Source organism: Amblyomma americanum, chromosome 6 (genome assembly GCF_052857255.1).
Source record: "Amblyomma americanum isolate KBUSLIRL-KWMA chromosome 6, ASM5285725v1, whole genome shotgun sequence".
NCBI lineage: Eukaryota > Metazoa > Arthropoda > Arachnida > Ixodida > Ixodidae > Amblyomma > Amblyomma americanum.
This window is the reverse complement of record NC_135502.1, coordinates 12,764,408-12,790,803: the sequence shown is the minus strand read 5'-3', so window position 1 is coordinate 12,790,803 and position 26,396 is coordinate 12,764,408. Positions and strand designations below refer to the sequence as shown.

General features: G+C 48.2%; 1 protein-coding gene across 1 annotated transcript; it reads left to right on the top strand.

The window, feature by feature from the left end:
* The first annotated feature begins 1,113 nt into the window (after window positions 1–1,113).
* On the top strand, window positions 1,114–25,876 carry LOC144094557 (uncharacterized). The gene is made up of 9 exons (XM_077628473.1): window positions 1,114–1,184; window positions 2,177–2,200; window positions 4,739–4,861; window positions 6,507–6,676; window positions 7,710–7,913; window positions 9,911–10,020; window positions 11,463–11,577; window positions 17,616–17,936; window positions 24,057–25,876. The coding sequence occupies exons 1-9, from the start codon at window positions 1,115–1,117 to the stop codon at window positions 24,219–24,221; spliced, it is 1,302 nt and encodes a 433-aa protein (XP_077484599.1). The 5' UTR covers window position 1,114; the 3' UTR covers window positions 24,222–25,876.
* The last annotated feature ends 520 nt before the right edge of the window (window positions 25,877–26,396 follow it).

Sequence of the window (26,396 nt, the reverse complement as noted above, 5' to 3'; positions counted from 1 at the left end):
CCCAGAAATCTGAAAAGCTAGAGATTTGCTACATTTTTAACACACCACGCATATTTTGATCGCCAACAGGGTAATATTCGAGGTAGATTACAGCAGCCTTGAAGCTAAGCAAAAACGGGCACTCGTTGGAGAGGCAACAATTAGGGGCTGATTTAAAAGGGGGAGGGTGGATGGGAGGCACCAGTTCCACTTCAGCAAGAAATTTTCGGTGAAGAAACCATGGAAACCTGTTGTTTTTTTCTACGTATGAATTACAAAAAAAAATACAGCTTATTTAGCTTACTTTGTGAAACGTGAAGTATGTGCGCTGGCACGTAGCGTTTCATTTCGCTTTCGGTTCAAGGCTAGGGTTGCATAGCCTTGCTTCAGGCAAATATCGGCGAAGTCGGCCATTGGGGACATTAGTGGTATAGCGCGCTATAAAATTCTGGGACAGCTTGACGCACATTAAGAGGGAACTGCGGTAGCGGTGCGTTCTGGATCCATTGCGCACGGATAGAAGTTGAAGACCACAACTTGCAACGCACAGCGCGAGAGTGTGCCAGTTAAACACGAGAGGTGATCAGTTGCGACGATAGCCTGGTGATTTGTGCAGAGGCCACTGAAGCTGATCTGTCCGCACTGCATGCGGCGGGTTCGAAAGCCAGGCGCGGTGCAGTCGAGGCCATGTTTATTTTACTTCTGCAGGTCTAGCTGGCTTCAGACTAGCAGACAACGGGTTTTTCGAGATTGGAAGTTTTAGTGCTAGCGCACTAAAAAAAACTCATTGCGCGAATAGAGAATTATAGCATATCGCGATCCGCTAGTGTGATCCGCTTCCGCGAGGCGCCACTGCGCATGCGCAGATCGCCCTGGGGACGCCAGATGGCGCCACGTGCCCGTCAGTTGCGTGGGCGCCAGCCGCGTCAAGAACAATCAGCGTGTACCCAGCGGCGCCCCGCAGTAGTGGATCACGCTAGCGGATCGCGGATCGCGCTCTGCTATAACTCTCTCCTTAAGCCGACGATGGGCGGGATGCAATGCGGCTGCCTTTTATTCCTTTCGTCGTGTTTCTCTCTCTTTTTTCTTTGCACGCAATTGCTGTCTAATTAATCGCAGAGCTACAGCCCTGGAGATGGTCAAGGCGAGCTTGTTCTTTCTGGTCCTCCTGTTGCTCCTCACAATCATGGCCGGCCTCATAGCGGGTGAGTTCACACGCGCTCCGCCAGTGCACAGAACAGTGAAGACGCGAACGCCGGTTTACTGCAGGAAAACATATATTCACGGTGCCGATTCAATAGGCCGATGACACCTTGAGGCACAGTCTTTGCCAAAAGCAACCAAGCTAGACGGTTTGCTTCTCAGTCGTGTATTGAAGCTATTATGCCAGCCCTCATGCTCTAAATGTCTGTAAGGTAAGGAGATCCCTTGTCCTCACCTTCCGAGGACTTTTTTACCTTTAGGGAAGCCGTAAGGGCTCTAATATTCGAATGAGAGGCAAACCATGAAGCCTGGTTACTTTGGCAACGGCTGTACCTCCAAGCTACATTAACAAGTCATCTTATAAGAATAAAATTATTTCTGCACTAGTTATGTGGCCAGTTAACCAATACATCCCACGTGGTGTGTGCTGCGCGTGGATCGTGCGATGAAGGGTCGCCAGCAGACGGGACCGAGAATATAGAAGCTGACAGGACGGACGCAGCCTGTCGGCTCCTTTTCTCGGAGCCGTCTGCGGGTGGAGTTCGTGTCTCTCGGGTACCTCTACGCCCTCTTCTGAACGTATGGAATTAGCCCCAATAAGTAACGAGTGCCAGTTCAAAGCATTGCTAGAAATATCGCTCGAAATATTTTAATACGCACAGGTGAGGGACCACTCGTAATGAAGCTTTCATGTACGTGCACAGCTGATATGTAATGACGCGGCCACTCTGCCTAAAGTGGGTTGCGCACAACATAAGACAGTCTCGAAACCGAACAATCTGGAATTCCTTGCAACGACACAGCATAGCTATTTGCTCTGTCCTCATAGTCCCTCAATTTTAAAATTCATTCACCTCTCTCCCGCCACCGTTAGCACGTCTTTACGTTCCATGCGTGCTTGAGTGTGTCTGTCATGAGTGGTATGCATCCGTGGTAACTGTCCGCAGGGGAAACATGCTACGGCCCTTAAAAGACTCCCCCTGTCTTTTTACAGGCCTTATGCAAGAGAAGGTGGAGGGTAAGTCACCAGACTGCTTTGCCTGCTTGCGGTTACTATCAGCGAGCGATTGCATCCGCATTACTGCGGATTAAGCCACCAACTGGCCATTCAAGCAGACGCGCATTAACTAAGTCGTTATTTCGCCATCACATGTCTTGCAGCTGCCAACTGGAAGGTTAGCGCTGTTAAGCAGGTGAACAGCGACCGTCTCCTAGACCATTTGTGGAGCCGGAGCATCCATGGTACTTAGTTTCAGCACCTTCACAAGACTGGAGCTGAGCTTACATTGAACTTTCAACGTAGTCAGTCGCCATCTTTCAATGGGTTATTTGGATAAATAATTAGCTGTGCTGTGTCTTGTGTCTGCGGATATAACTAGCTGCTTGTCGACGCGACCCACGCAGTGGAGGACTAGACGTGCCGCAGAACAGCAAGCATTACCGGTTGCTCAAAAAGATCGCACCGGACATAGACGGCAACCAAACGAAGATTGAGACAGAACGCCGGAACGGCCGCGGTGTTGCTAAAAGCAACCACGACCAGCCTCTTTTCCGCAACAAGAAGGAAGGTCTGAACAGAAGTGAAGAAGGCAGCAGGGATCAAGGAGGGCTCCATGTACAGGGACAACGCGGCTGGAGTCAAAATGAAATGCCTCACCGCGGAGAAGTTGTCGCATTCCATTTTTGGGTCGTAATATCGTCCGCCTATAGGTTCATAAGCTCACATTGTGGTTCCAGGCTGGGCGCCGCGGATCGGGTGTCGCATCGTTTCGGGGACAGCGCTCCTTGCCGCAGCCGGAGTTCATCGGAAAAGTAGACCCCTTTTATGGATAGCTTCCATAAGACAACCATCCATAATGCGAAGCGCTCTTACAGCTTTCAGTCACATGAGTGGGTGCACGCAAAAAAAAGAAGGCAGGATCTATGACCTGCCGCCTGCCGAACCGCAGGAAGTATGTGCGATACATTGCCGACTCCGTCAGAATTTTCACCGAGTACCGAATGAAGTGCAGTCGCGCCCGTAGCTGAACACGGCAGCATATCTCATTGGCATTGGTCCCCCCTTCGTAGCGGCGCCGGCGACGTTTAGCTGCCCTGTTTGTCTACATCGACACTAAAAAACTCTAAGCCATTATTGTGGCGCAACCTTCCACGCCCATAGCAAGGTACGTACCTTTTAATGAGAATGGGCGGCTTCCTGTCGTGTTTTGTACACAATCGTGGAACCAAAAAGTTTCTAGAAGTATCGACTTTTTCCCTCGCAAGGAATTGAAAGAATGCATCCAGGAAGCCGCATTTGGTCTTTCCCTAAATATATATCCCTATCAGTATCTAATAACGCGATTGTAAGCCGTTAACTGCACTTAAATTTATTCCACGGGTGTTAAAGATGAGGTGGTGAAAGAGAAATAGTCTGGGGCACTTGCTCTCCCTCTCGATTCTTAGCAGGTCCCGTACTGTCCTCTCTGTTTGTTCTCTTTCGGTGTGTCTTGGAGCGACCGCTTAGGTGGTGCTGCGATTTCCAGACTTCCTGGTAACGCGTAAAATCTATGCGAAAGACGCTGTCGCTGCGGCGCGCTTGATTTTTTCTCTTGTATCGTCCTGGTAATCTCGGAGCGCCCTCTTAAGGGGCAGGCGTGAATGTGGTGTAGAGCTCAGAAGACATAGGCGCCATCACAACAGGTCGACCGTGCTGGAGACACGACGAGTCTTAACTCCCGAAATTCTGAGTGGGCTTACAAAAAACATGCTGTTATAAAGCGCCCCTTGAGCGGTATGCGCCGATAAGCTCAGATTCCTTGCAGTGCAACGGACGCGACAGTTGTGATGCTTTGCGAACAGAATACGAATGTGTGCGATACAAGCCCTAAATTGCATCTTGCCTTTTAAAAAAAATGGGTATGTCAACCGCGGCTCCACCGATTGAGCTGTTAAAACCCGCGATTGCTACACAGTCAACGCTCCTACACAAGGAGCCTCCTCCGAGAGCAACCTCACCCGCATTGGTATGTACATCTTCCGATAGCATACATACACTGCACCTGTACCGCTGAATGTTGGCCTGAACAACGGTATGCCGTGCCGCCAGAAAAGGCCCGAGAGGGTGCCTGCCTCATCTGTGACGTTATGCACAGTATAGGGCTGCTAGCTGCGGCCGCACCTTACGGTGGAACGGGAGACCACTGTGCGGGTTCCGTGGAACGAGCGAAATCTATACACCGATTCTCGCAGAGCACAGCATTACACTAGTATCGACAGATGCTCCGGATGTACGTGTAATTGTAAAACCCATTGTGCGCTCCAAACCCGAAAATGGAGCATCGATCTGCTGCGATGGAGCACTGAAACTTGAGCGCTGCCCGCCACTAGCACTCCCCACTAGTGACAGCACATCCGCCAGGAAAACACCGAAGCGCTACTGCCTTTGCCTGCGGACGGCGCCACCGCCGCGCCCAAGGACGCCGAGGCGCTGTGGGGTTGCGTAGAGTCACTAAATAGTCTTTATTTAGTGACTCTAGGGTTGCGCGCTGACTTGGCTCTCGCTTCCGCCCTCCAGATGGCGACGACGAGGCCAAGTCTGACGGTGACGTCAAAATCACGGAGCCCACGCAAAAGACCACCGCTTCAAAGCGTCCGCCACCGCTCTCTGCGCCCTCGACGTCAAGCACAGAGCCGACAGGTGAATCGCTCGTATTTGCCACCGCTGGCCCCTAGTACAACATCACGAGTTTCATTGCTTTGATTTGGCGCATTTTCGTTCTGTATTGCTGCGCATGCGAAGTTATTGGGGATGCCGAAAAAGCGTGCGAGTCATGGCCTACCAGAACATTTACAATTGTAGTGTTTATGGAAAAATTCGCTCATGCCAGCTAGTATCTTCCATAAATTCTTGCTCTATATTCAGTCCTTCGAGCAAGCGAGTAGAGATGCTGTATTTGCATTATGACACACGGCTTGAAATACTCGCACTGGCACATGAACACTGCACGGAATCATCCCTACCAGAAAGCACAGACTTTCAGCACTCGGACCTTGGCTGAGTTGGAGCTTGAAGCCGCGGTCCAGGGCCAGGCTCGGGCACGTACACAGATGCACCTATGTCGGGCTTCCGATGCCTGAATGTCGGTTCGAGTACATCTGGGCATTCTGGAAAAACCTATCGACAAAAGAGGAAGACCGACGGCATGCGCGAGGAAAAAGTAGTTATAGTGGGATACAAGTCAAGAATGCAGCGGCGAATGCCCCTCAAAGAAGGCCCTCCAGACAATGGCGTCGACCGATTTACGTGACGTCGCGGTTAATCCCTTTCACTGAGGCACTTGCCATTCACCTGCGATTTCACGTTAGAGGATTAACGGCGACGTCATGAAAACTGGTCGGCGCCATTGGCTGGCAACGTTTTTGCAAAGGAAAGAATTTCGGCAGTGAAAACCGCTCACGGAGGTTCTTTTCTGCAGAAAAATGAGAAAGAACTTCAATTGGACATTTTATAAACTGACTTTTCCCAGAATTTCCAACCGTGTAACGTCCAGATAAACTGCAATGCTCACTTTCCATCACGCTGCACAATTATAGAGAAATTTGTTGGCACTTTTCAGTAGTTGAAGCGCAGCAGAGAAAAACTGCGCCCACAGAGCCTAAAGTGCGAAGACAAGCAGTTAGTATAGCACTATGAAGGTCGTAAGCAAATGCTATTTCACGGTAGAATATAGCATATGTTTAGAGCAAGTTTTGTCCCCCTCTTCATCCTTGTGAATTTATTTTCTCGAATGCTGCTAATTAATACCCGTTGACTGTCATTTCATACGAACAATTGAGTCCATGTAATCAAAAACGTTGTTTGCTGTCTCACAATCAATCCGTAATTTCAGTTCGCTCCTTTTTCATCTAGTTCATCTATATTTTACTTATAAAAATTTAACCTGGCCTTACATAGCCTAGTCTATTTAGCTAAGTCAAATCCGCTGTAAGCTTGCCTGTAGCTAACCTAAAGTAGCAATGTTTAAAAACTACCCGAACATATTTTATTCTGCGAAATTTTTAACCCTATCGTACAAGTAGGAATCTAGCGATATAAGAAAAATACGCATCATTAGCGCCACGTGAAAAAGCACATTTGTCTCTGCACCTGGCAGTTTATGACAAAATTCATACACTAAGGCCATGTGGCACGTAGTGGAAGAAATACGACGAAATCAAACTAGGCAGAAATCAGCGCGCCTAGAATTTACTTCGCATGTTAGAATGAATGCTCATTGATACCTCATCGAGGAGACCGCTCGACATATAACTATCGCTTTTGTTTGTTCCCACCTTACTGACAGTTGATACGAGCCAGAACTTGGTATTCTGCACCGTTAGCGAGACGCTGCTTGTGGAAGACCCAATTACTGAAGGGCTGTGCGACTATGCGGTATTTTCCGACCTCGAGGCTTCCGACGAGGGAGGCTTCGATCCGGCTGACGGCCACAGCGCCTGGGAAATATTCAAGCGCGTAAGTTCTCCGCAGGGAGCTTTAATACTTCGGTCGGGGTTTTTCATATATTTACTCTAGAAGCCCTCAGCCTTTAAGATATACAAAAATAAGCCGGTATCAAGGTGGGAGCACGGCAGAAACTTAAACTGTTGCATGCAACGATGTATTCACATCGCCGCAGAGAACAGTGTACACCCTGCCACTTCCACAGCACTGTCACCCGATTGTCGAACAAAAAGCCGCACAGCGCCATATGACGACGCGAGACGGCGAAAGAGCCAAGAATATGCACATGCGCGTAATGTGCTTGCCGTTTTGATCCTATTTTGCCGCTCTGCTTTGTCACAGAGCGCTGCACAGCCGTTTGTTCGGCACTCGGGTGATACTTTTAAATACCTGGCCGGGTGTACATATATCAAACACCGCAGCGGTGGCTTAGTAGTTCGAACATATACGCCTAGCGTGCCAGAGCTACTGGATTCGACCCCAGTTCCACGAAGTCCAATGGTTTTTCAGTGGGTATAAGCTTACCCCCCGGCGTGGTGCTCGGCTTTTCCTGGGGTGAAATGCTTGGGAAAAGAGTCTTTGACCAGACAACTCAGCGCACTTCCGAAATTAAACGGCGAGTTGAAGACAACAAAATATCGGGGAATAGTGCGTCTCACAACTTGTTCACTTCCATTTGGCTCACGAGCTGATGAGTTACAAAGACCTTCTCTGCACGCTCATAGCTTCCATTCCACAGCGCACAACTAATTCAGGGAGGGCTAAGTACCCTGGTGATGATCCCTGAGCTGTCGCGCCATACGCGTAGTCATTGAAGACTGCGACCGTTCTGGACCATTCTGTGGCCCCTTTGTTTCTTCTGCTCCCCGATGAAAGCGCGTTGTGCCAACTCCGAGTGCGAAGTAGGCATGCAACCGCAATACGTGAAGACATTTATGAAGGGGGGCCAGTTTTAGCTTGGTTCCGGCGCCATGGAGCGTCCACAACTGTGCCGCGCTGGCAATAGCGTCAAGCAGCCCACGTTCTTGCGCCTCTGCATCGCCAGGGCGTCTCCGCGGCCAACCGGACCGTGGGCGGAGTGAGCTTCTCTCCCCTGAACAGCGAGCAGCCCGGGAGCACGATGCGCCGGCTGGAGGCGATGGGGACCGAGGTGAACGCGCTGGCCGACCTCCGCATGCTGGCCATGGGCACGCTCAACCTGCGCGCCCAGCAGTGGCGCACCACGGACAGCTTCGCGAACGTCTTCCGGGTTAGTGCTGATCGCGCTTGAGGGGCCTTTTCCTCTATAGGCACCAGCACCATGCTGGAAGCTACGGGGACAGCGGTACAACGCAACCACTTGCGAAGGAAGATTACCAAGCTTCGGCTTTGCACGACTCCTGCATCCTTAAGAAATTTCTTAAACATCGGTCGGATTAAACCCATTTCTACCCGAAATAACGTCGTCTAGAGTAAATATATCGCTTTCCAGTGCCCAAAGCTGAATGCACCGCACGGGAATCAGAGAATATGTCTTGCGCTTATTTCAGAGGGCTGTTTGCAGACACTTGATGATTCTAAACCTCCTTTAATGCTTGTTATTAATAAGCAGCTTAATTTGAGCTTTACTTCGTAAAGTAAGTTCCAGAAACGAGAGGCAAACTGACCAGAAGCCTTACTACCATCATTGTCCCAAGGCTCTTGTGCGTTTAAAGCATCGCTTTGGTGTTGAATGAGTGTTTTCGCAGTGTACGAACAAGGGCAGGCAGGGAGTCTTGCACGCTAGCTTACATTATATCTTAGTCTTGCATGATAACTTACATAACATGCCATGATAACAGTTGGCGCCTTGATGCGATGTGCAGTTGAGGGCAAATAGGGGTGTATAGAAAAACCGAACAAATAAAGCCTGATTAGCAGAAGAGGATAGGAAATCGAAAGGCTTTCTTTATAAGTAAAGCCTGAGTATGGTTAAGAGTCTGCTTGTATGAGACATGAGGATACGAACATGTTCTGTAAAGAGTTGGAATCATCGAAGACATTGAACGTCGGCGCTTTCACTGCAACGATGCTCTAACTTCGCCTTACTACCCCCTTCTCCCTTACGATTCCTGGAACACCAGCTAGCTAACATCAGGATTACAGCGAGCTCCAGCGGCTCACGCCATCTCACAACACAACTTTAAAGAAGTAGGGGCACCAAGTTCTAGGACCCACTTCAACCTTGTGCGCCAGGGCTTAGGAGCGACAGGAGAGAAGATACGACTCAGCGCGCTTTACATAACGCAATGCAGCACTGTTTTCGTCTCAGGCTTCGGTTTCGTTCTGCACGGCCTGCGCCGTGTAGACATGAGTCACATGACCGCCATAAGACACGCGCTCACAGAACAGCGACGCGCGCTGCTCCGTCGTCTCAATGAAAGCACGTGATTTGTGGTGGTTCTGTTATTCGCTACACATGAAATGTGTGGTATCTGCTCAACCATGGAGGAATGTAAAGCTGCGTTAAAACGGCATATTTAACAGAAAAGACACAAGCGAAATGATATTCCTGGAGCTGACAACGGCGGTAGGTGTAAGAATGCTTTCATGTTATCAAAAATCGGCTGTCCTGTGATATAGTTGCGATCAAATCGGTTGAGCAATTCTTTATTGCTTCTAGTTATTGTTTGGGTGCGCCATGCCCGGGATCTCAAACTGACGATGCGCATTCGAGTTGTAGACTAATGTAAGTAGTATAAGTAATACTTTTACAGTGATGGTGGTGCGAGTGAGAAAATTAGGTGGATGTGTGCCAGTGTGCGATGGGTCTTAGAGGCTCTGTGATCTACGCACGATTTCCAAGATAGATTGTCGACACCCATGTATTCGTATGAAGTTACAGATTTTAATGAAATGCCGTTAATGAGTGAGTAGCGGGACGCAGCAGATTAGAACGGGGTAATTCATTTGCACTTGTTAATGTCGAATTTCATGCGTAAAGTATGCTACCTGTATTTAATATCACTAAGATCACTATAAATTATCAAACTGCCAGGATGGTTAGCTATTTTCCGATTACATACCCAGAAATATGCAAATCGACAATTTTTTGAAAAACATGAGTGGGCGTCATAGATATATCAATTAAGAATAGTAAAGGGTTGCGAACTGACCCTTGCAGGACATGAGAGGGTCCACTGCATGCCTATCTCACTGCGATGTGCGTACAGTGGACGGGCGCCCCTTGCGCACAACGACGCTTTCTATATTTTTCGCTTCTTTCAGCAACTGAAGAGCGTCTTGAAGAGCAAGCAAGGCGCGGTGACGTTTCTTGGTGTGTGGCTACAAACAGTGTCCAACGCTAAGAGCTTCGTCAAGGCCATCACCAAAACGAAGTAAGCACATTCAAGGCGCCCCTCTTGTAGCTGGCATTCGAACGGAGAGGAGGAGGAGAAGGTAAAAAACTTCTGTCTAATCAATGGTAGACTGGTAGTAGTTGATCGGCATCCTCTTCGGGCGGTGTCCTTAGTCCAGGACTCCGTTGGCTGTCGCTATCCTGCGCGGCCGCTCGATCAGCCGTTGCTGGCTTGTGCTGGACAGAGCAACCTCCTAAGAAGAGAAAGCGTGGTGCACGATGGGCATCTGGGGCCCCGGTGAGTCGGAGCATTCCCATAGGGAATGGAAGAATGTGGGTGTAGGGCTGCTGCATGTTGGGCAGCATCCAAGATACAGTGTGGGGAAGGAGAGGTGTTTGCATTAGGTATTTGGAAAGCGTCCGCTCTCTTGAGGGAATTGAGTGTGTGTGTCCGGAGGGGGGGGGGGTGCTTCATTAGTGTCTATAGTGTTCAACGATGAGTGTGTATGTTAAATGTTCTGTGGACATCTGATTTCCACAAGCAACGTGAGGAAATAAGACGCGTGCACAGTGACACGCCTGTCGAAGAGGAACAGCGTTCACACTGCTGCCTTTGCCATGTTACTCATGTTTTCGTAAATTAGAAATTAAAATCATTTTACATCTGGGTTTAGCATAACTTAGCGTGTTCGTTCAACTGCAGTGTTTCGGCAAGCGTTTCATTGTGTTAGCGGCCACTTGCACTCACTAATCAATTATCGTAGGAGAAATATTCTTGCCCCATGTCGTGGACGCATGGAGTGTACGATAACTGCGTACTAATGCCAGTCAATAAATTGGACAAACCTGGCGCGGATATTGTCTGGCAAGCATAAGCAGGGCCAGTCGTGAGGAACACTGCGGCTACTGCGCCCTGTCTGACTACAGAGAATGATGACAACTATGCAGTCAGCCGACAACTCGTTTCATTGTGAGGTACTCCGAATCGATCGAACCGCTGTGGCACCCCATGAAATTGCTACAATTACGGCGCACTTCATATTCCACTTGTTAAAACCGGACAGAAAACACAAGCGGGTTGTTAGCCGAGGAAATGCTAGAATGGATGAAGAGGGTAACGTCTGTACCTTCCCTTCCAAGAAAAAAAAAATCCTCAGTTTAAGGAGGTTTTGTTGCTGTGTGCCGCTTTTAGAAGTAGTTCAACCAGTGACGGATTTTCGGGTGACTCTCGGAGGGAGGTGGTCTTATTTGCGAAATTCATTACTTGGACTTGGGCCCCCGAATTCAGGAAAAACTTGTCGCTGTGGGACGGCCACCCCTCCTCTCTTAAATCCGCCCCTGAGTTGAGCCATATAGCCTCCGACCTGTGGGCGCAAAAACGAAGTGCATGTCATGAGGACAGACTTTTGGAGCAGCCCCGGAGCGTGCACTTGTGTGGTTCGTGGTGTGTGCGAGACCAGCACAATGCGTTCACCTTCGCAGCGACATCGACCTGCTGATCGTGCAGACGCACATCGCGCCCTTTGAAGGAATGAGTGACCCGTGCGTCGCTTACCTGGTCAGCCAGAAGAAAGCAGACGGCGTGGTGCCCAACTACGTGAGTGCGCTGCTACTTGGAGACACGAAACATCGCGTTAACAGCGTGGCTTCTCCTATAGGTATATACGTATACGGCCCTTCGTTTTAGAATGGTTGCTTGGCTTGGTTTTAGTTAAAAACCAATTTTACCCGATTCTTGTACTCCAAACATATTTCTCAAAAATCTGGCTAAACCCGATTTCTCCACGGTAATGAGCCTTCTAGACGATCTTGGTTTTCCATGTGACAAAGATGAATACACCGCAAGAAAATGTGTGGATATTTACTGCTTGTTACTTGGTCAACTAGGGATCTTACACCTCCTTTAACGCTCATTTTCATGAGGCGGTTGAATTCTGGATAAGTTTGGAAGGGCGATTTAGAAGCCAGAAGCCAGAACATGGCTGCCGACAGGACGTCTTATTGGAGTCACTGCGTGAAGCACTGGCCACGCTAACGACATCTTGATCCAAGGACCTTGCCCGTTTAAAATCGTCTCTGTGATGTTGAATATTTTGGCACTGTACAAATAAATGCAGGCCGGTATTGCTCAGACGCAGGAGTGCCTCATAGAAGATTGATAACGTACGCGACGAAATATTAGTAATATGTTAGAAAAAAATATTAACTGGTAATTAATTTTTGGTTGAACTTGCGATTTCCATTTTTTATGAAATAACGACTAAAATATAAGAAATTTTATGTCTAATAGAAAAACGAACCGTTTGAGCAAACTGGCTTCTTCTGCAAAAAATGACCCGGAGAAGCCAAAACTACGGATTTTTTTTTCCGAATAACCCTATTTCATCCCGATTTTGAGGTCCAAAAATATCGCCCGATTCTTAGCCCCCGAATTCAGGAAAAACTAACGGCACTAAACAAACCCAATGGCAATACGCATCATGTCCAAAATGGCCGCTATGTTGCATTCAGAATTACTCACACGGGAAGAAAAGGCGCTGGGTCACTGCAGAAATGTCGAAAGTGTGAACTAGGTATTCGCTTTGGCTATAGTAATTGACTGACATAGCTCAGTTGTGTAGGAATATCATAGATCAGTTGTGTAGGAATATCTGATTTTTCTTGAGGTGCACCTCCTAAAAATGCATGTCTAATTGCAGACTCGCCTAATGCTAAATATTTACTTGTAACGTATTTATCGTTAAAATAATTTATTCTGTGCACTTGGAACAGCATAGCAGAGCAACAAGGCGCTGATTAGAAGTGCAGACGTTGAACCCTTTTTTGCGGGCCAAGCAGTAGCCAAGCTGAGCGGAACACGCTTCCGCCTAGAAGCTCGCGCAGGCAGTGGCGCCTCTTTACCCCCTGCACGTAATTTTGAGAAACGCCATGCTGCATATTGTGCCCACATTGCACTGATATTCATTATGTGGAGGCCTTAAAAAAAAAGTGCCTCCGCTTGCGCCACTAACATATAGAAGGCTTCACTGCGCTGACATTCGCTGAGTTTTGAAGGGAAACTCCTTTTTTTTTTGTTAACATTTTGAGTTGATAATAACATGACATCCTTTAGGTTTCCCTGTCTCCGGCACCTAAAACCGCTTTTCAAAATACCGGGTAGAAGTATATTAAAGCAGCAAAAGCCGGGAAACTGAAAACGGGTTTCGACCTAGCTGTGACGTCACGAACAAGCTATGATGTCACGGACACTGTCATAAAGCCTATCCTGTGCGTGCTGATTGAATTAATTGACGAATTTTAAGTGGTCATTATTTGTCTGAAATGACCAAAAACAAGCTCTAAATTTTGTCCTTCAGCAAACGCACAGCCCATATCGATGAGCATGCAAACTTCGAGGTCACACAGGCAAGGTTGCCCGTAGAAATAGACCCGATTGAGGATACAAAATGGGAAAGTTAAATTTCGCTGTAGCAAAACGCCCCACGGCTGCGAAATTTGGCGCAAAGAATGATGGATATAACTACTGTGAGTTATTTTACCTGCGTACAGCCAATATGTATGTTACATGCACCTGTTTGGATACTCTGACTTCTATCTTGTCATGCTTAGTATTGCTTTTTCGTCAACTTTCCTGACAACTGTTTTGTTGTCAAAGTAAAAAAACACAACTTCAGTTTTAAAAAACTGCGGAGAGAATGTACCGTGAAAGTGCGCCGAAGATATCGATTAAAAAGGGAAAAGAAAAAGGTAGCCCCGATTGCTCCACTGAAGTAATATGAAGTTTCGCGGCGCTGACATCAGTTAGGCTGGGCTATAAAATAAATAAGAAAAATAGTGCCCAGCCCGCATCATGGCAGAAATATATAGCGCTCAATTACTCTAGGAACATTGTTGGCTTTGCGCAGCAGTAGAAACATGGCAGCTAAAATTGGGTCAGTAAACCAACCTCGCGAGATGCGAGATCCGGAACCGAAGCCTCTTTCATGTAGGACGCGTTATAAAGCCTAGCTCTCCCTCAACGACAGCCGAGCTGCCCTCTTTGCACAGAGGAGTTACCGGGTCCGAATCGCGGCTTCGTCAGGGACTCATCGGGTAAGCAGTGGAAAGACAAACTCCCGGTCGCTTCTCAGCACCGGCTCCGCTTTCTCCGGACAGAGCCTATGAGAAAAGGTGCCACCGGCCCTCTGACCAAAACGTCACTTCTGTAGAATCTAGCAGCATCCCAGCATTCCAGCCACGAAGGAAAAACCTTCGCCCATGATTTTTCCCAGTGACTGATTTAAAAAAAAACGGACATTTAGCCCTTCGCCGTATTTAACTTTTGTTGACACTTCGCACGTGTCACCATCACCCCGGTTTACTAACCTTGCACTTTGCTCGGACTGATGCATTCAAACACGTGTGCAAAAAATTAACTTAGTAAGTCTACACAGTGAATAGTAACTGGCTCGGAGTGGCGTTTCTTTCCCGCATTATATTTATTTTCCCATGCTTTTGATCTGCAACGATTTAAAGTATTCAATAATACACAAATAAAAGCAACAGTACCACTAGCTCGAAATTCACAGGTTCATTCTTCGGCCGGAACAATGTGAAGTGTTTATTCGCACGTGCGCACGCGCATCATTTCGTACCGAAGGGGAAGACGCTTGTTCATTGCTGAGGATCCATTTCTCACACTGCTCCGAATGACTGCGGAAACAATAACCAGGTTTTTAACGCGATAGAGTTAAAGGCCCCATTCGCCAGAAAATCCGGTGTCGGCGTTGTGAGCAAAAAGGGGCATGGCTCTGACAGGTGGTCCCCAGAGAGATACCTACAGGAGGCACTAGGCGGGCCATCTAGGTCAGGTGACCTTACGGCGTCATCACAACCGGCCCACCGGATAACCGTCCACCGTGGCAGGTGACAGCTAAATTAGTGATTGGTCGCTCGGGAAGAGCAACCAGGGCCGCACAAGGCCCACCGCTGGGGGCACCTGTCATCGCAGGGCAGTGGCGCATCGCTTAACCGCAGCACCACTAGCTGTGCCAGGAGGGGAATGAGGACTCCCAGGGATGTACGAATGTAGAGTATAGAATGACCTTCTGCAGATATGGGAATTAACCCGTTACGCTATCACGTCGTGCCCTTAAAGCGGAGCTTCAGTGTCCCCTCCATTTTTTCGTCATACCTCTGTGGGCGACGGCAACCCGCCACGCAAGACGTGTTAAGCGTCAAATTGTCTCTCGCGAGTGAGGTTGCAGATTGCATTCAATGTATATGGGCACAGAAAACAACAGAAGCGGATTCACATGCAGACGGCTTTTCAACGACAGCGTTGCGCCCCTTTGCATGACAGTAGTGCTTCCACGTGGCTGCCTTGTGCGGTGTATTAGGCTTTTTCATATGATATTTAAGGAGAATTTCGTGACCCGAAACCTTATTGAAAGGCTCTGCCCAGGCTCCCTGAGTCCATTACCAAGACGATGCAAACGAACCAATTTAATTGTTGCCGTGCTGGGAGCCGAAACATCATCTTGAGTCCTTGTCCCTAATGTATCCTCCCGGCGTGACGAGATTCTCTGCACCCTCGCCTTCATAAGAAATAAGATGTACACTAAAGCCTAATGTAAGAATACTATGCAACGCCAATGATGCTGCGTAAATTCATATGGAACCTCAGGCAGCTCTATTGATCAGCCTTGTGGCCCAGACAGCCCAAAATGAAGTTTTTCGGAATATTACTGCGGACTGGCTCTGACTCAGAATGACGCAGTAGTCATCACCTAAAATGGGTGATGGCAACGCCATGCACCCGCCGCGGTGGTGCAGTGGCTAGGGCGCTCGGCTACTGATCCGGAGTACCCGGGTTCGAACCCGGCCGCGTTTCGATGGAGGCGAAACGCAAAGGCGCCCGTGTGCTGTGCGATGTCAGTGCACGTTGAAGATCCCCAGGTGGTCGAAATTATTCCGGAACCTCCACTACGGCAACTTCATTTCTTCTCTTAGTCCCTCCCTTATCCCTTCCCTTACGGCGCGGTTCAGGTGTCGCAGATATGCGAGACAGATACTGCGCCATTTCCTTTCCCCAAAAAACCAATTTTCAACGCCACGCAAAGCTAAAGCATGCGAAGGTTCGAGCGGTGAACTAAATCGCGTAGATGGGGATAGTTAGGCCTAAAGTCGTGGTCAGGAAGCGGCGGCGCGCCGGCGATGCACTCACGTCCGCGTCTCGTCACGGAACGCCCCTAGTCAGTCGCTTCTGCTATATTCACGCACGCAAGGCCTATCAGGCCGTGCGCGACTACTAGAATAGGCAAGGGAAATATAAAGCTTTTGCTGCTCTCGGAGCAGTACGGCAGCTGCTCAACGACGTCTTTCGCAATATCTTTGTTTTTTGAAGGAGCTTTTCAGACGTATCTCCGCGGGGTCCACCTATAGCGCAGGATATTCCTCACCCAAATGTGTCATCTTCGGGCAGCTTGATTACCCTCACATAGAGGAGAAGAAGGGAGTTCGGAGTGCTCCTGAGTACTGAAAGAGACTAGTGCTCCAGATTGGCATAGGGAGAGATATTGCTAGGGCAAGAGGGGTCAGACCGCATGCGAGAGGAGCAGGCGAGCTAGGGTAAGGAGGGTGTTGGAGCTTGCGGAGAATGTGAGTCCGTCTGGCGACGCTGAGTTGCGGACGGGGTTTGGGAAGTGTCTTAGTCACAGAACTCTGTGTAGTGTTTCTTAATGGTGCGTTTGTAGCACAGAGCCCCATCACAGGTCGGAGGGCTTGACCAAGGGATCGCAAGGGATCCGCGGGCGAGCTTGTGGACCAGCTTACAGCCTCCGATCCTTGCATGGCCAGGGATCCACCTATCTGTGACTGTGGAGGAGAGGGGATACGAAGGGCCTCAGTGAGGTCGTGCAGGGATTATATGGTTTTGAAGGGAGCGAATGGCATCCATGCTGTCCTTGTGTATTGTATATACTGATGTGAACGCGAAATTTAAAGCAGTGTCACACAGGAGCCGGCGTCGACGTCACCATCAATCGACGGTTCTTACTCGGCGCCGCACGGGCGACATGACGACAGAGTAGCCGACCTCACCCTATCTATGCCTACGGGCGGTGGATAAAGCCTGCAGCTCCGCCGGTGGTCAGGTGGCCTTAATAATGGTCTGCAGACGGTCTTGATTTTAGCGTTTTTTTTTTACGAAAAGAATAGCGCAGCAACTGTCTCACTACTCGGCGGACCTCAACCGCGCCATAAGGGAAGATGGGAAGGGGGTACAAGAAGATGGAAAGGGGTGCCGTAGCTGGACGGCTCCGGAATCATTTGGACCACCTGGGGATAACGTGTACTGACTTCGCACAGCACATCGGCGCCTTTTGCGTTTCGCTTCCATCGAATGTTTCGGCATGTAAAATGACCGGTTTTCTGGAAAGGCGCAGGAACTGTCTCACTTGTCAGTGGACACACCCACAGCGCGTGGTTTTTTTTTTTTTTTTTGGAAACAAAAGGCCAGCAACTGCCTCACCTCCACCACGCCGTGAGGGAAGGGATAAAGGAGGGAAGTGAAAGCGGCCGCAGTCTAGGGCTCGGGGGTACATTTCGACCATCTGGGTTTCTTTTTAAGCGCACTGACATCGCGCGTGCGTGCAGGATGTGGCAGACGCGGTGCTGCGAGAGCTGCGGCAGCGCCCCTCCCCCTCCGGTGCAGTGGCGGCGGCGCCGCGCGTGCTCCTCTCGTCGACGCTGGCCGCCGTGGCGTACGTGGGAGCTCCCAACGGTGCCGACGTGACCCTGCGCCAGCGCTTCTGCGACCTCTTCTTCGTGGCCGACATTGACGTCACGTGCGAGGGGACGGCGGGAGAGCTGAGCGCCTCGTATGTCAAGGCGGACATGGCGCACTACGCCACATTCCGCCACCGGAGCACCGGCTACTTCGTCACTTTCGAAGAGATCGATTCGCTACAAGACAAGGCGAGTTTGCAGGCTGTTGCGGGAATTCAACCGCCGGGTTCGAACACTCAGCCACGCCACTACGCATAATTTGGACCACCAATCTGAGCACAAGATGCCGTTGGGTGGGCTGCCGTTCAAAACACGCCCGTGCGAGTGAGGGGCATACCAGCCACGAAAGCGAGAGCTTAAGAGTACGCTTAAAGGGACACCAAAGAAAGCTACTTACAGCTTTTGCTCCGAGTAAAAATCTACTGCATGGCTCTTTCTCACTGTGCTGACATTGGTCTAACAGTAAAACATGCATCTGTTGACGAGAAAAGTTCGATTTGTAAACGGACCTTTTTTCCCCGCCACTCAATTTGAACTCGTGACGCCAAGACAGGAAAAACCAATGGCGGTGTGGTCTGGCCTCAAGGATCCGAGCTAAAAAAAAATTGTCTTGATGTCATCGCAGTTTACTCGTGAAAACGGCCGGAGGTAGCGACTATTTTTTTTTTCCTTTCTAGCTTATAAGATCTTTGTTTTTAGTAAAATGGGCTTATTTTTTTTATCCGAAGGGAGTAGTCTGTCTGCTCAGGCTAGCTTCAATTTGCCCTTATTGTCCCTTTGATAGAATTTGCCCGATCTCGACAGGACTTGAAATAATCAGCTTCCAGTCTCTCAGCCTTGTCTGGAGGAAATGACAGCGACAGCTGTATTACTGGCCTCCCTATCTTTGGATAGAGCTTACTGTCGGGCCTACATGCATCACAAACTGCCCCAGACAGCAGCGCACATCACTAGATAGATGTCACCGACTTGTATCCTATTCACTGACCACTATTTACGTGACAGAATTTTCTGCAGCTTTATAATCCAGCTTCGAATCAATATACACAATTGGGAAAAGTAAAATAATCGGATCCTTGTATGATCATTCGAGAGTTAGCGGCTTACTTTTTGAAGCAAGACCAGGACGCTACAGTCAATCTCAACCTAGAGTCTATATTTAGTGACTCTATCTCAACCTAGACCTACTGAAGTAGACCTGTACAGGCGGCACTGCTGCAGCGCACATGTCCTAGTTCATGCCTTTCGCCGATAGGATAAAAATACCACTGGTGGTGTGGCGCTAATAATATACCTGGTAGGAAAACGGCCTCCTCCATGTATTTTAGAAAGGACATTTTCATCATTTATCCATGTGATCACCAAAATCCGCTAATTTATGCTACGCTCTAAACAGAAAGGAGTAGAAAGGGTGTAAGCTGTCAGAGTGCGAGAGGACAACTTACTCCCTTTTTACTCCCAAAGCGGGCAAAATGTAAGTTGCTTTTTTCTCTCCTAGAGCGGAAAGAAAGTCGACTGTTTTCATTGCTGGCGTTGAAAGAGCAGATAAAGAGAAAGTAGATATACCTAAATTACACGCACCGAGTAGCAGACAATGATAATGGCTATAGCAAACGAACAGGGCAACCGAGCATCCTCGACGGCTGAAGAGCTAACGAAAGTTGGCGCGCAGGTCCCCGCCATCTGAGCAGCTCTGTAGTTCAGTAGATTTTGATCTGAACTTAAGAGTTTCTCAATACTACTTAGAGAAAAAACCGTCTGTGCTAGTTTCTCAAAGAGCACTCCATCCCACTTCATCAATCGCGAGAATGCCAGGAAGACGAGGTATAGATGGGGTTCCTTATTTGGCTTTGCCCGTTGGCCCGAAAACGTGAATTCTGCCTCTAAATCGGCAGCTGCGCAGTGCGCGCCGCGGTGCTCTCATCTGCGCGCAAATGACATTGTTAGTAGTGCATTTTTCACTTCAATAAATGTAACACGTTTGGGCTGGTGCGAAAATTTTAGAGAATTTCTTCGCGGTTTGCAGCAATGTTTGCAGCGAGCACTATGGACTGCGAGAAGAGTACTATTGGCTCAATCCAAATCACCTGCCCAACAACAGCCAAGCCAAATACGAAACCTCACCTTCCCAGCAGTCCTGTGCCTCCCCATGGTGGATGAGTTGCAGTGCCGCCTGCTTTTCCTCTAGATGGTATTTTTAAAAAAACTATTAATCTGAATAGAAAAACAGCAAGAAAGCTGCAGCATCTATTGAGATGTCGATTCGGACATGACCAGCTTCGTTGAGGTGAGACATAGTATAATTTGATATAGTAATAGTTATAGAAGTTAATAATTAAAAGAAGGGTGTATTTCAAGAGTATGTCAAGAGAAAGCAAAGATTTTTTTTCCCTTAATTTACTCAGCCCAGAAGTCCCCCGCCGCCCCTTCCCTGTTTGAAAACAATGCTCTGGCTGCATACCAAAAAACAATACTATACTACGCAAAAACTATACTCACAATTAAGTTGCGAGAGTCCCGGAAACGTTACTACGCTGACACTCTAGGCCGTTTTGCTTCAGAAAGTCCACGAAAATTCTGGCAGTTCCTAGGGAACAAAAGTCTTCGACGAGTCGAGCAGATAGTGGCAGGCAACTTTCGTTACACACTGCAGGCAAATAGCAGAAATGTTTAACTTTCACTTTAAAAGCGTGTCTTCAAAGCCGGACAATAGTTGTGATGTCACACCAGCAACGGGTGGATCAGACACCCTGTCCATATCTTTAGAGTGTAGTCGAACTGCTGTTAAGACTAGATGCAAAGAAATCGACACGTCCTGATAAAATTCCAGCAATTTTTATAAAGAGATATGCATAGCTGATAGGTAAATTTCTTCTAATAATATTTTATAAGTCTTTAAAATCTGGTAAAGTACCGACTGATTGGCTCCTGGCTCGTGTTGTTCCGGTTTTCAAGAAAGGTAGCCCGGCTGAAATTAGTAATTACCGACCTATTTCACTTACATGTATTTCTTGCAAGGTACTCGAGCATATTCTTGTGAAATATCTCAATACCTTCTTAGATACAAATAAGATTATAAATAAAGCGCAACGTGGGTTCAGGCACGGCTTTTCCACCAACACGCAATTAATAGCAACCATCAACGAAATCGCTAAAGTTCTAGATATGAATGGCCAGGTAGACATATTTTTGGACTTCTCCAAAGCATTTGATAGGGTGCCTCATAATAAATTAATCCTGAAGATGAAAACAATTGGTATACCTTCCAAAATAATCAATTGGGTTAAATCGTACATGACTAACAGGAAACAATATGTGGACGTAGACGGCTCTTGTTCTGAAAATTTAGATGTCTACTCGGGAGTGCCCCAAGGATCTGTAATAGGACCAGTCTCATTTAATATTTTCGCAGTTTTAAACACAAGTCAAGTTTCATAATAGAAATAGCGGCGCCGGTATCAATTAAAGCTTCCAGTTCATGTCCCTCAAGGAATACAGTCAACATGTTTGATGGGAGCAGAGGAGGAATTGGAGCGACGACAGGCGGTGCAGTTTTACCTCCGGAAACTGCACAGGTTAGTTTTCCGTTTGGCGTGCAGAAGCTGAAGATGGAGGGCGAAGGGGCGACGAAGTCCGGCGAAAGGGTGACGGGGAGCGACGACGCGATGGCCGTGCTGTCCTAGACCGGTCAGGAGAAGTCGACGGGGAGGAAGAGGGACGGAGGTCATTATCGGTGTAGTACTGGTGAGGAGGAAGCTGGTAGGCGTCGTCACGTCGAACGTACCCATAGCTCGCACGCTCATCTCGCAGTCGTCGGCGACAAACGCGTGTTACATGGCCGCGGATTCCGCAGTAGAAACATACTGGACGAGGTGGGAGAGGCCGCCAATTACCATACACCGGTGGTCGCGGGGACAGGGCGGCGAGGCTGGGTGGGACGGGCGCGTGATGGACAGGAGGACAAGGAGGAGGAGCCGCAGTGACTTCAGCATACGTCGGAACGTAGGGAGGGGCTGGTGGTTCTGTAGCCATGGGACGATTGAGTGAAGTAAGCTCCTCCTTGATAATGCCACGCAACCCAGTAGATTGAGCAGGTGGGCGTGAGAAGGCAGGAACCGACGAAATATCATTGTGGAGCTCTTCCCGTATTATAGATCGTATGATGGTGCGCAGATCAGTTTCGGGAATTTGGCTCGGATCCCAGGTGTTGTTGAGGCGGCGCGACTGTAGATAGTCAAGTCGCTGGCAAGTGGCACGAATGTCTGCCACCGTGACGGGATTTTGGGCAGCTAGAGCTGCGTAGGCAAAAGAGCCAATTCCTTTTAAAATATGTCCGACACGTTCAGCCTCGACCATGCCATTGTTAACTCGCCGGCAAAGGGCGAGTACGTCCTCAATGTATGATGTGTATGTCTCTCCTGGAAGCTGCACACGGGTCTCTAGCTTCTTTTGAAAAGAGGTCGGACCAGCACCAACAGTTCCAAATATCTGGCGGATCTGTGTCGTGAATTGAGGCCAGTCAGGAATGGCGTCCTCATGGTTGAGGAACCACGTCTTAGCCACGTCACTCAGGTAGAATGAGACGTTGAGTAGCTTCATAGAAGCGTCCCAACCGTTAAAAGCGCTCACCCGATCGTACTGCTGTAGCCAGTCTTCGACGTCGTCACCGCGGAGACCGGCGAAAACCGGAGGGTCGCGCTGACGTGAGGTAACTGACCAAGTTGGGTGGGTCAAATGGTGCTGAGCAAGTGCACCTTGGGACGTCAGTGGTGCAGAGGTGGCATGGGCAGCCGTGGGATGCCCATCGGTAGCTACAGGCGCCGGAACGGTGAGAGCAGGGGGATGTGACTGCGCCATGGCGGTTGATGTGCCGCCAAGAACACGACCGGAACGGAGCTCCAGGGGGTGCCGCGTTGAGGACGCTGGGATCAGGAGTCACCTCCACCACTTGTGAGGCAGAAGAACGCACCAGCAAATTCACCTTTTTACTTCAGGTAGGCCGAAGCAGCAGCTACCGACTAGTCACAGCTTAGCAACACTTCGTCTTCTTCGCACGACCCGAAGACCGATGATGATTACGCTGAGATGAAGATGAAGGTCACTCACAGTGCTTACAACATCAATGATTTGGTCGACTCTGTCAGGCCAATTGTATCAGTTAAACTGTTTGCAGACAACTGAGTCATTTTTAAAACCATAAATTGTGTTACGGATCGACTCGAGCTGAACGCAAATCTAAAATTACTAGCAGAATGGTGTGATAAATGGGATATGATGATTAACATTGAAAAGACTGTGCATATGTGTGTTACTGATAAAAGAAAAAAAATTTTCATATAACATGGGTGGCAATATGATTAAACAAGTAGTGCAATATAAGTATTTAGGCATCACAATTACAAACAGGCTTAAATGGACGGCGCACATCGATAACATATGCTCTTCAGCTTGTAAAAAGTTAGGCTTCTTAAAACACAAATTAGGAAGATCGTCAAGTGAACTGAGAAGAATGTGTACAAAGCGCTAGTAAGACCTTCGTTGGAGTACGCTAGTATTGTGTGGGACCCTCACACAACGGTAGATAAAAAAAGAATTGACAAAATTCAGAGGCTAGCCGCGCGTCTTCTATACAACCGCTACAAACGCCGGGACTCTCCATCTGCTATGTTGCATGAAGCAAACCTTGAATGCTTATGAGAACGAAGAAAAACGGCTGGAATTAAATTTCTTGGTCGTTAAACAAGTAGTATTTTTCAAAACTAGGCATAGACCCTCAGGATTACATTACTAAACAGGCACCTAAGAAATCTCGTCATAAGCATAAACACTACATTGAACCCATTTTTGCTCGCACGAATACCTATAAGCATTCATTTTTTCCTAATACAATTACTGATTGGAACGCACTGCCTCATGATTCACCTTCGCTTGCCTCTCCTGAGTAATTTCAACTGTCGGTTGGCGCTGCCCGTGACTCGCTACGTTGTTGACACTGCATGTTGCTTCTTTCCTCCTGTGCCTATTTAGCATTGTACAAGTGTTGGTCGTCTTTTTTTAGTACTTCTTTCGTCGTCATGTATGCTTTTTCTTCTTTCAAGGTCGATATTTTGTACTCTATTGTTTTCTACTGCGCCTCTCCTGCTTGGACCAAATTTGATTTGCAGTATGTGATAAAAAAAAAAAATTCACGCTGTAGAGCTGGAGCAAATTAAATATTTCTGCGAAAGAATGATTTCCGCTGGGTACCCAGCTCCAACAGAAGAAAAAAAAAAAGGCATTGCCCAAATAACGAATGTTGCCGCTCTGCAGATCACGTCGTACAAGGGCAAGCTTCAAGGCTGGGCATTCTTCGACGTCCACCGCGACGTCTACTGGCCCTGCAAGCAGAGCAGGCCTTACCGCCGTCTCGAATGGGCTGTCTCATTGCTGAAGCCTTCGAGGACTGCGCGTGCGCGGAACGAGCACCACGCTTAAAAACACTGCTGCAACAGTGCTGATTACACACAAACTGAACCATATTTGCCTATGTGCAAGCTATGCGTTGTCGAACAAATTTTACACTGCCCGCTAACCAACTCCACATGCTCGTACCACACCAAAAAAGGTTAGAGACCTTTCACGCAGGTCCAACGGTTTACGCATGGAACTTACGTATACCCGCCAACATTCTTGGTTGCCCAAACAGCTTCATCACTCCTCTCTCTCTGTCAAGCCACTAGGACGGAATAGCTGTTCCGCAGCTATATAGCGCTATATTGATCGGTGTCTGTTATCTTGTTAGCTGTTTTTGTTTGGCTACTTAAAACTCCCATTCCTTCCCAAGGCCTAGTAGCAAGGATGTCATTACTTGTATAATGAAATAAAGTGAAGCAATGAGACCCGCAGTTGCAAATGCATGAAAAAAATTGCAAAACAAGATGACAAGGAAAGATGCCTCTGTAGGCAGCTGGTCACAACATACAATTGAGCCCACTTATTAAAAACCTGACGGTCAAGCAGACAGAGTTCGTTGTACCCGAAGTTACCCACACATACCCTAAGTTGTACTTACACATACCCGAAGTGTACCACCAAGCCACCACGGTGGATAGGTAGCAGGTGGAGAGAGGTAAATCTCCCTAAAAAACCATATAGGTGGAGGCTTCACAACAACGCCGACACCGTGAACAGTTTTCGCCTTTATGGCCCTCCTAATGCTGCCGCATTAAAATCATGTATTCAAAATATTTAGGAACAGTTCGATATAGCCACTAATTCACAATATCCGTGTTCATTGTATCGAAGTTCGATTGCACATCGCCACAGCAAAGTTGCACATGCTTGCACAGCAGATTTCTTCCTGTTTTCAAATATGAAGCCCTGGCCCAGTGGACAAATTCTCTTATTATAGCCTCTGCACACACGGGGCTACTGTGACAGACGACACCGTGCACATTGATTTTACACCATAGCACACACACAGCATCCCCCTCATTGAGTGCTTCTTCGTTTTCATAGCAACGCAGTGCACTCCTCTCGGTTGCACCAACGCGGAGCACAACACACGCACGTGCCGGAAAGGGAGTAAATCACCTCTTGGGCAGCCACCTTGGATTTTCACTGGCGCCCCTTGACAGCTGCAAACTGAGAGCGCACATGCGTTGGATATGACACATTCAATGAGAGCATACTCCTGACAACTCGTCGCAACTACCTCCTCCTTAAAACGCTAAAAAATTTTGCCGCTAGGAGGTGCCACCATCTGCGAAAGGCCATCGAACTGCTGGCTGCCGTCACATTTCTGGCGGTATGCAGAGAAAAACGTTCCAAACTTCCAGCTACTGTCCTGATTTCGACCATTCTGTAGAACTTAAACCTTCAAACACAACTTCAGCACCTTATAATGCGAGGCAAGCACAGGGGAAAAATCATATACTCATGACAGGCATGTGACTTTCAACTGCAGTATTATTATTTGCATACCGCCGTCCTTATAACTGACCTGCCTCAAAGGCGCATCGCATACGGAATAAAGCGCCAACGGCGTCACCAGCAAAAAGAAATATTAACCACTACGCCGTTGACTCCTACCTTCACTAGTTTCTCTTCGACCACAAGTCCTGAAGATGCCACCATGCTAGACTGATGTGCGCTAATCATGCAAGGAAACATTTCTGTAGTGCTCATTTCCACATTTAACAGCAGCGTCAGCAGCAAATGTAGAACAGAAAAAAAATGCGATGCTTATGCTTGTGGCTTCACACAAATAATTCGGCCAGTACCTGGCTTCAGTGCTCAGTTTGGCCACGGAGTCAATCATGTTCGAGCTCGGCCGCTCCACAGAGCAATCCACCCGATGTCCATTCAGCGGAACAGCTATACAACAGATACTTACAGTAAAAAAAAAATACAGTGCCGGAGCTACATTTAGGAATGTTATGGGATTACACTCCCTTAAAGGTCCACAAGCTAAGCAAATGATAGCAGAGATTTGTTGCATCAGATGCTGGAAAAGCACAGGATTTTAATTTTCAAAAATGTCTCTGCCTGAGACCTTTGTCTGCATGAGGAAGTCATAGGGCTCTCAAGAAAATCAGTCTTCACGTCAAGTGGTGAATAAAAGTGGCAAAAATGAACAAAGAAAATTGTATATATATATTTTTGATAGCA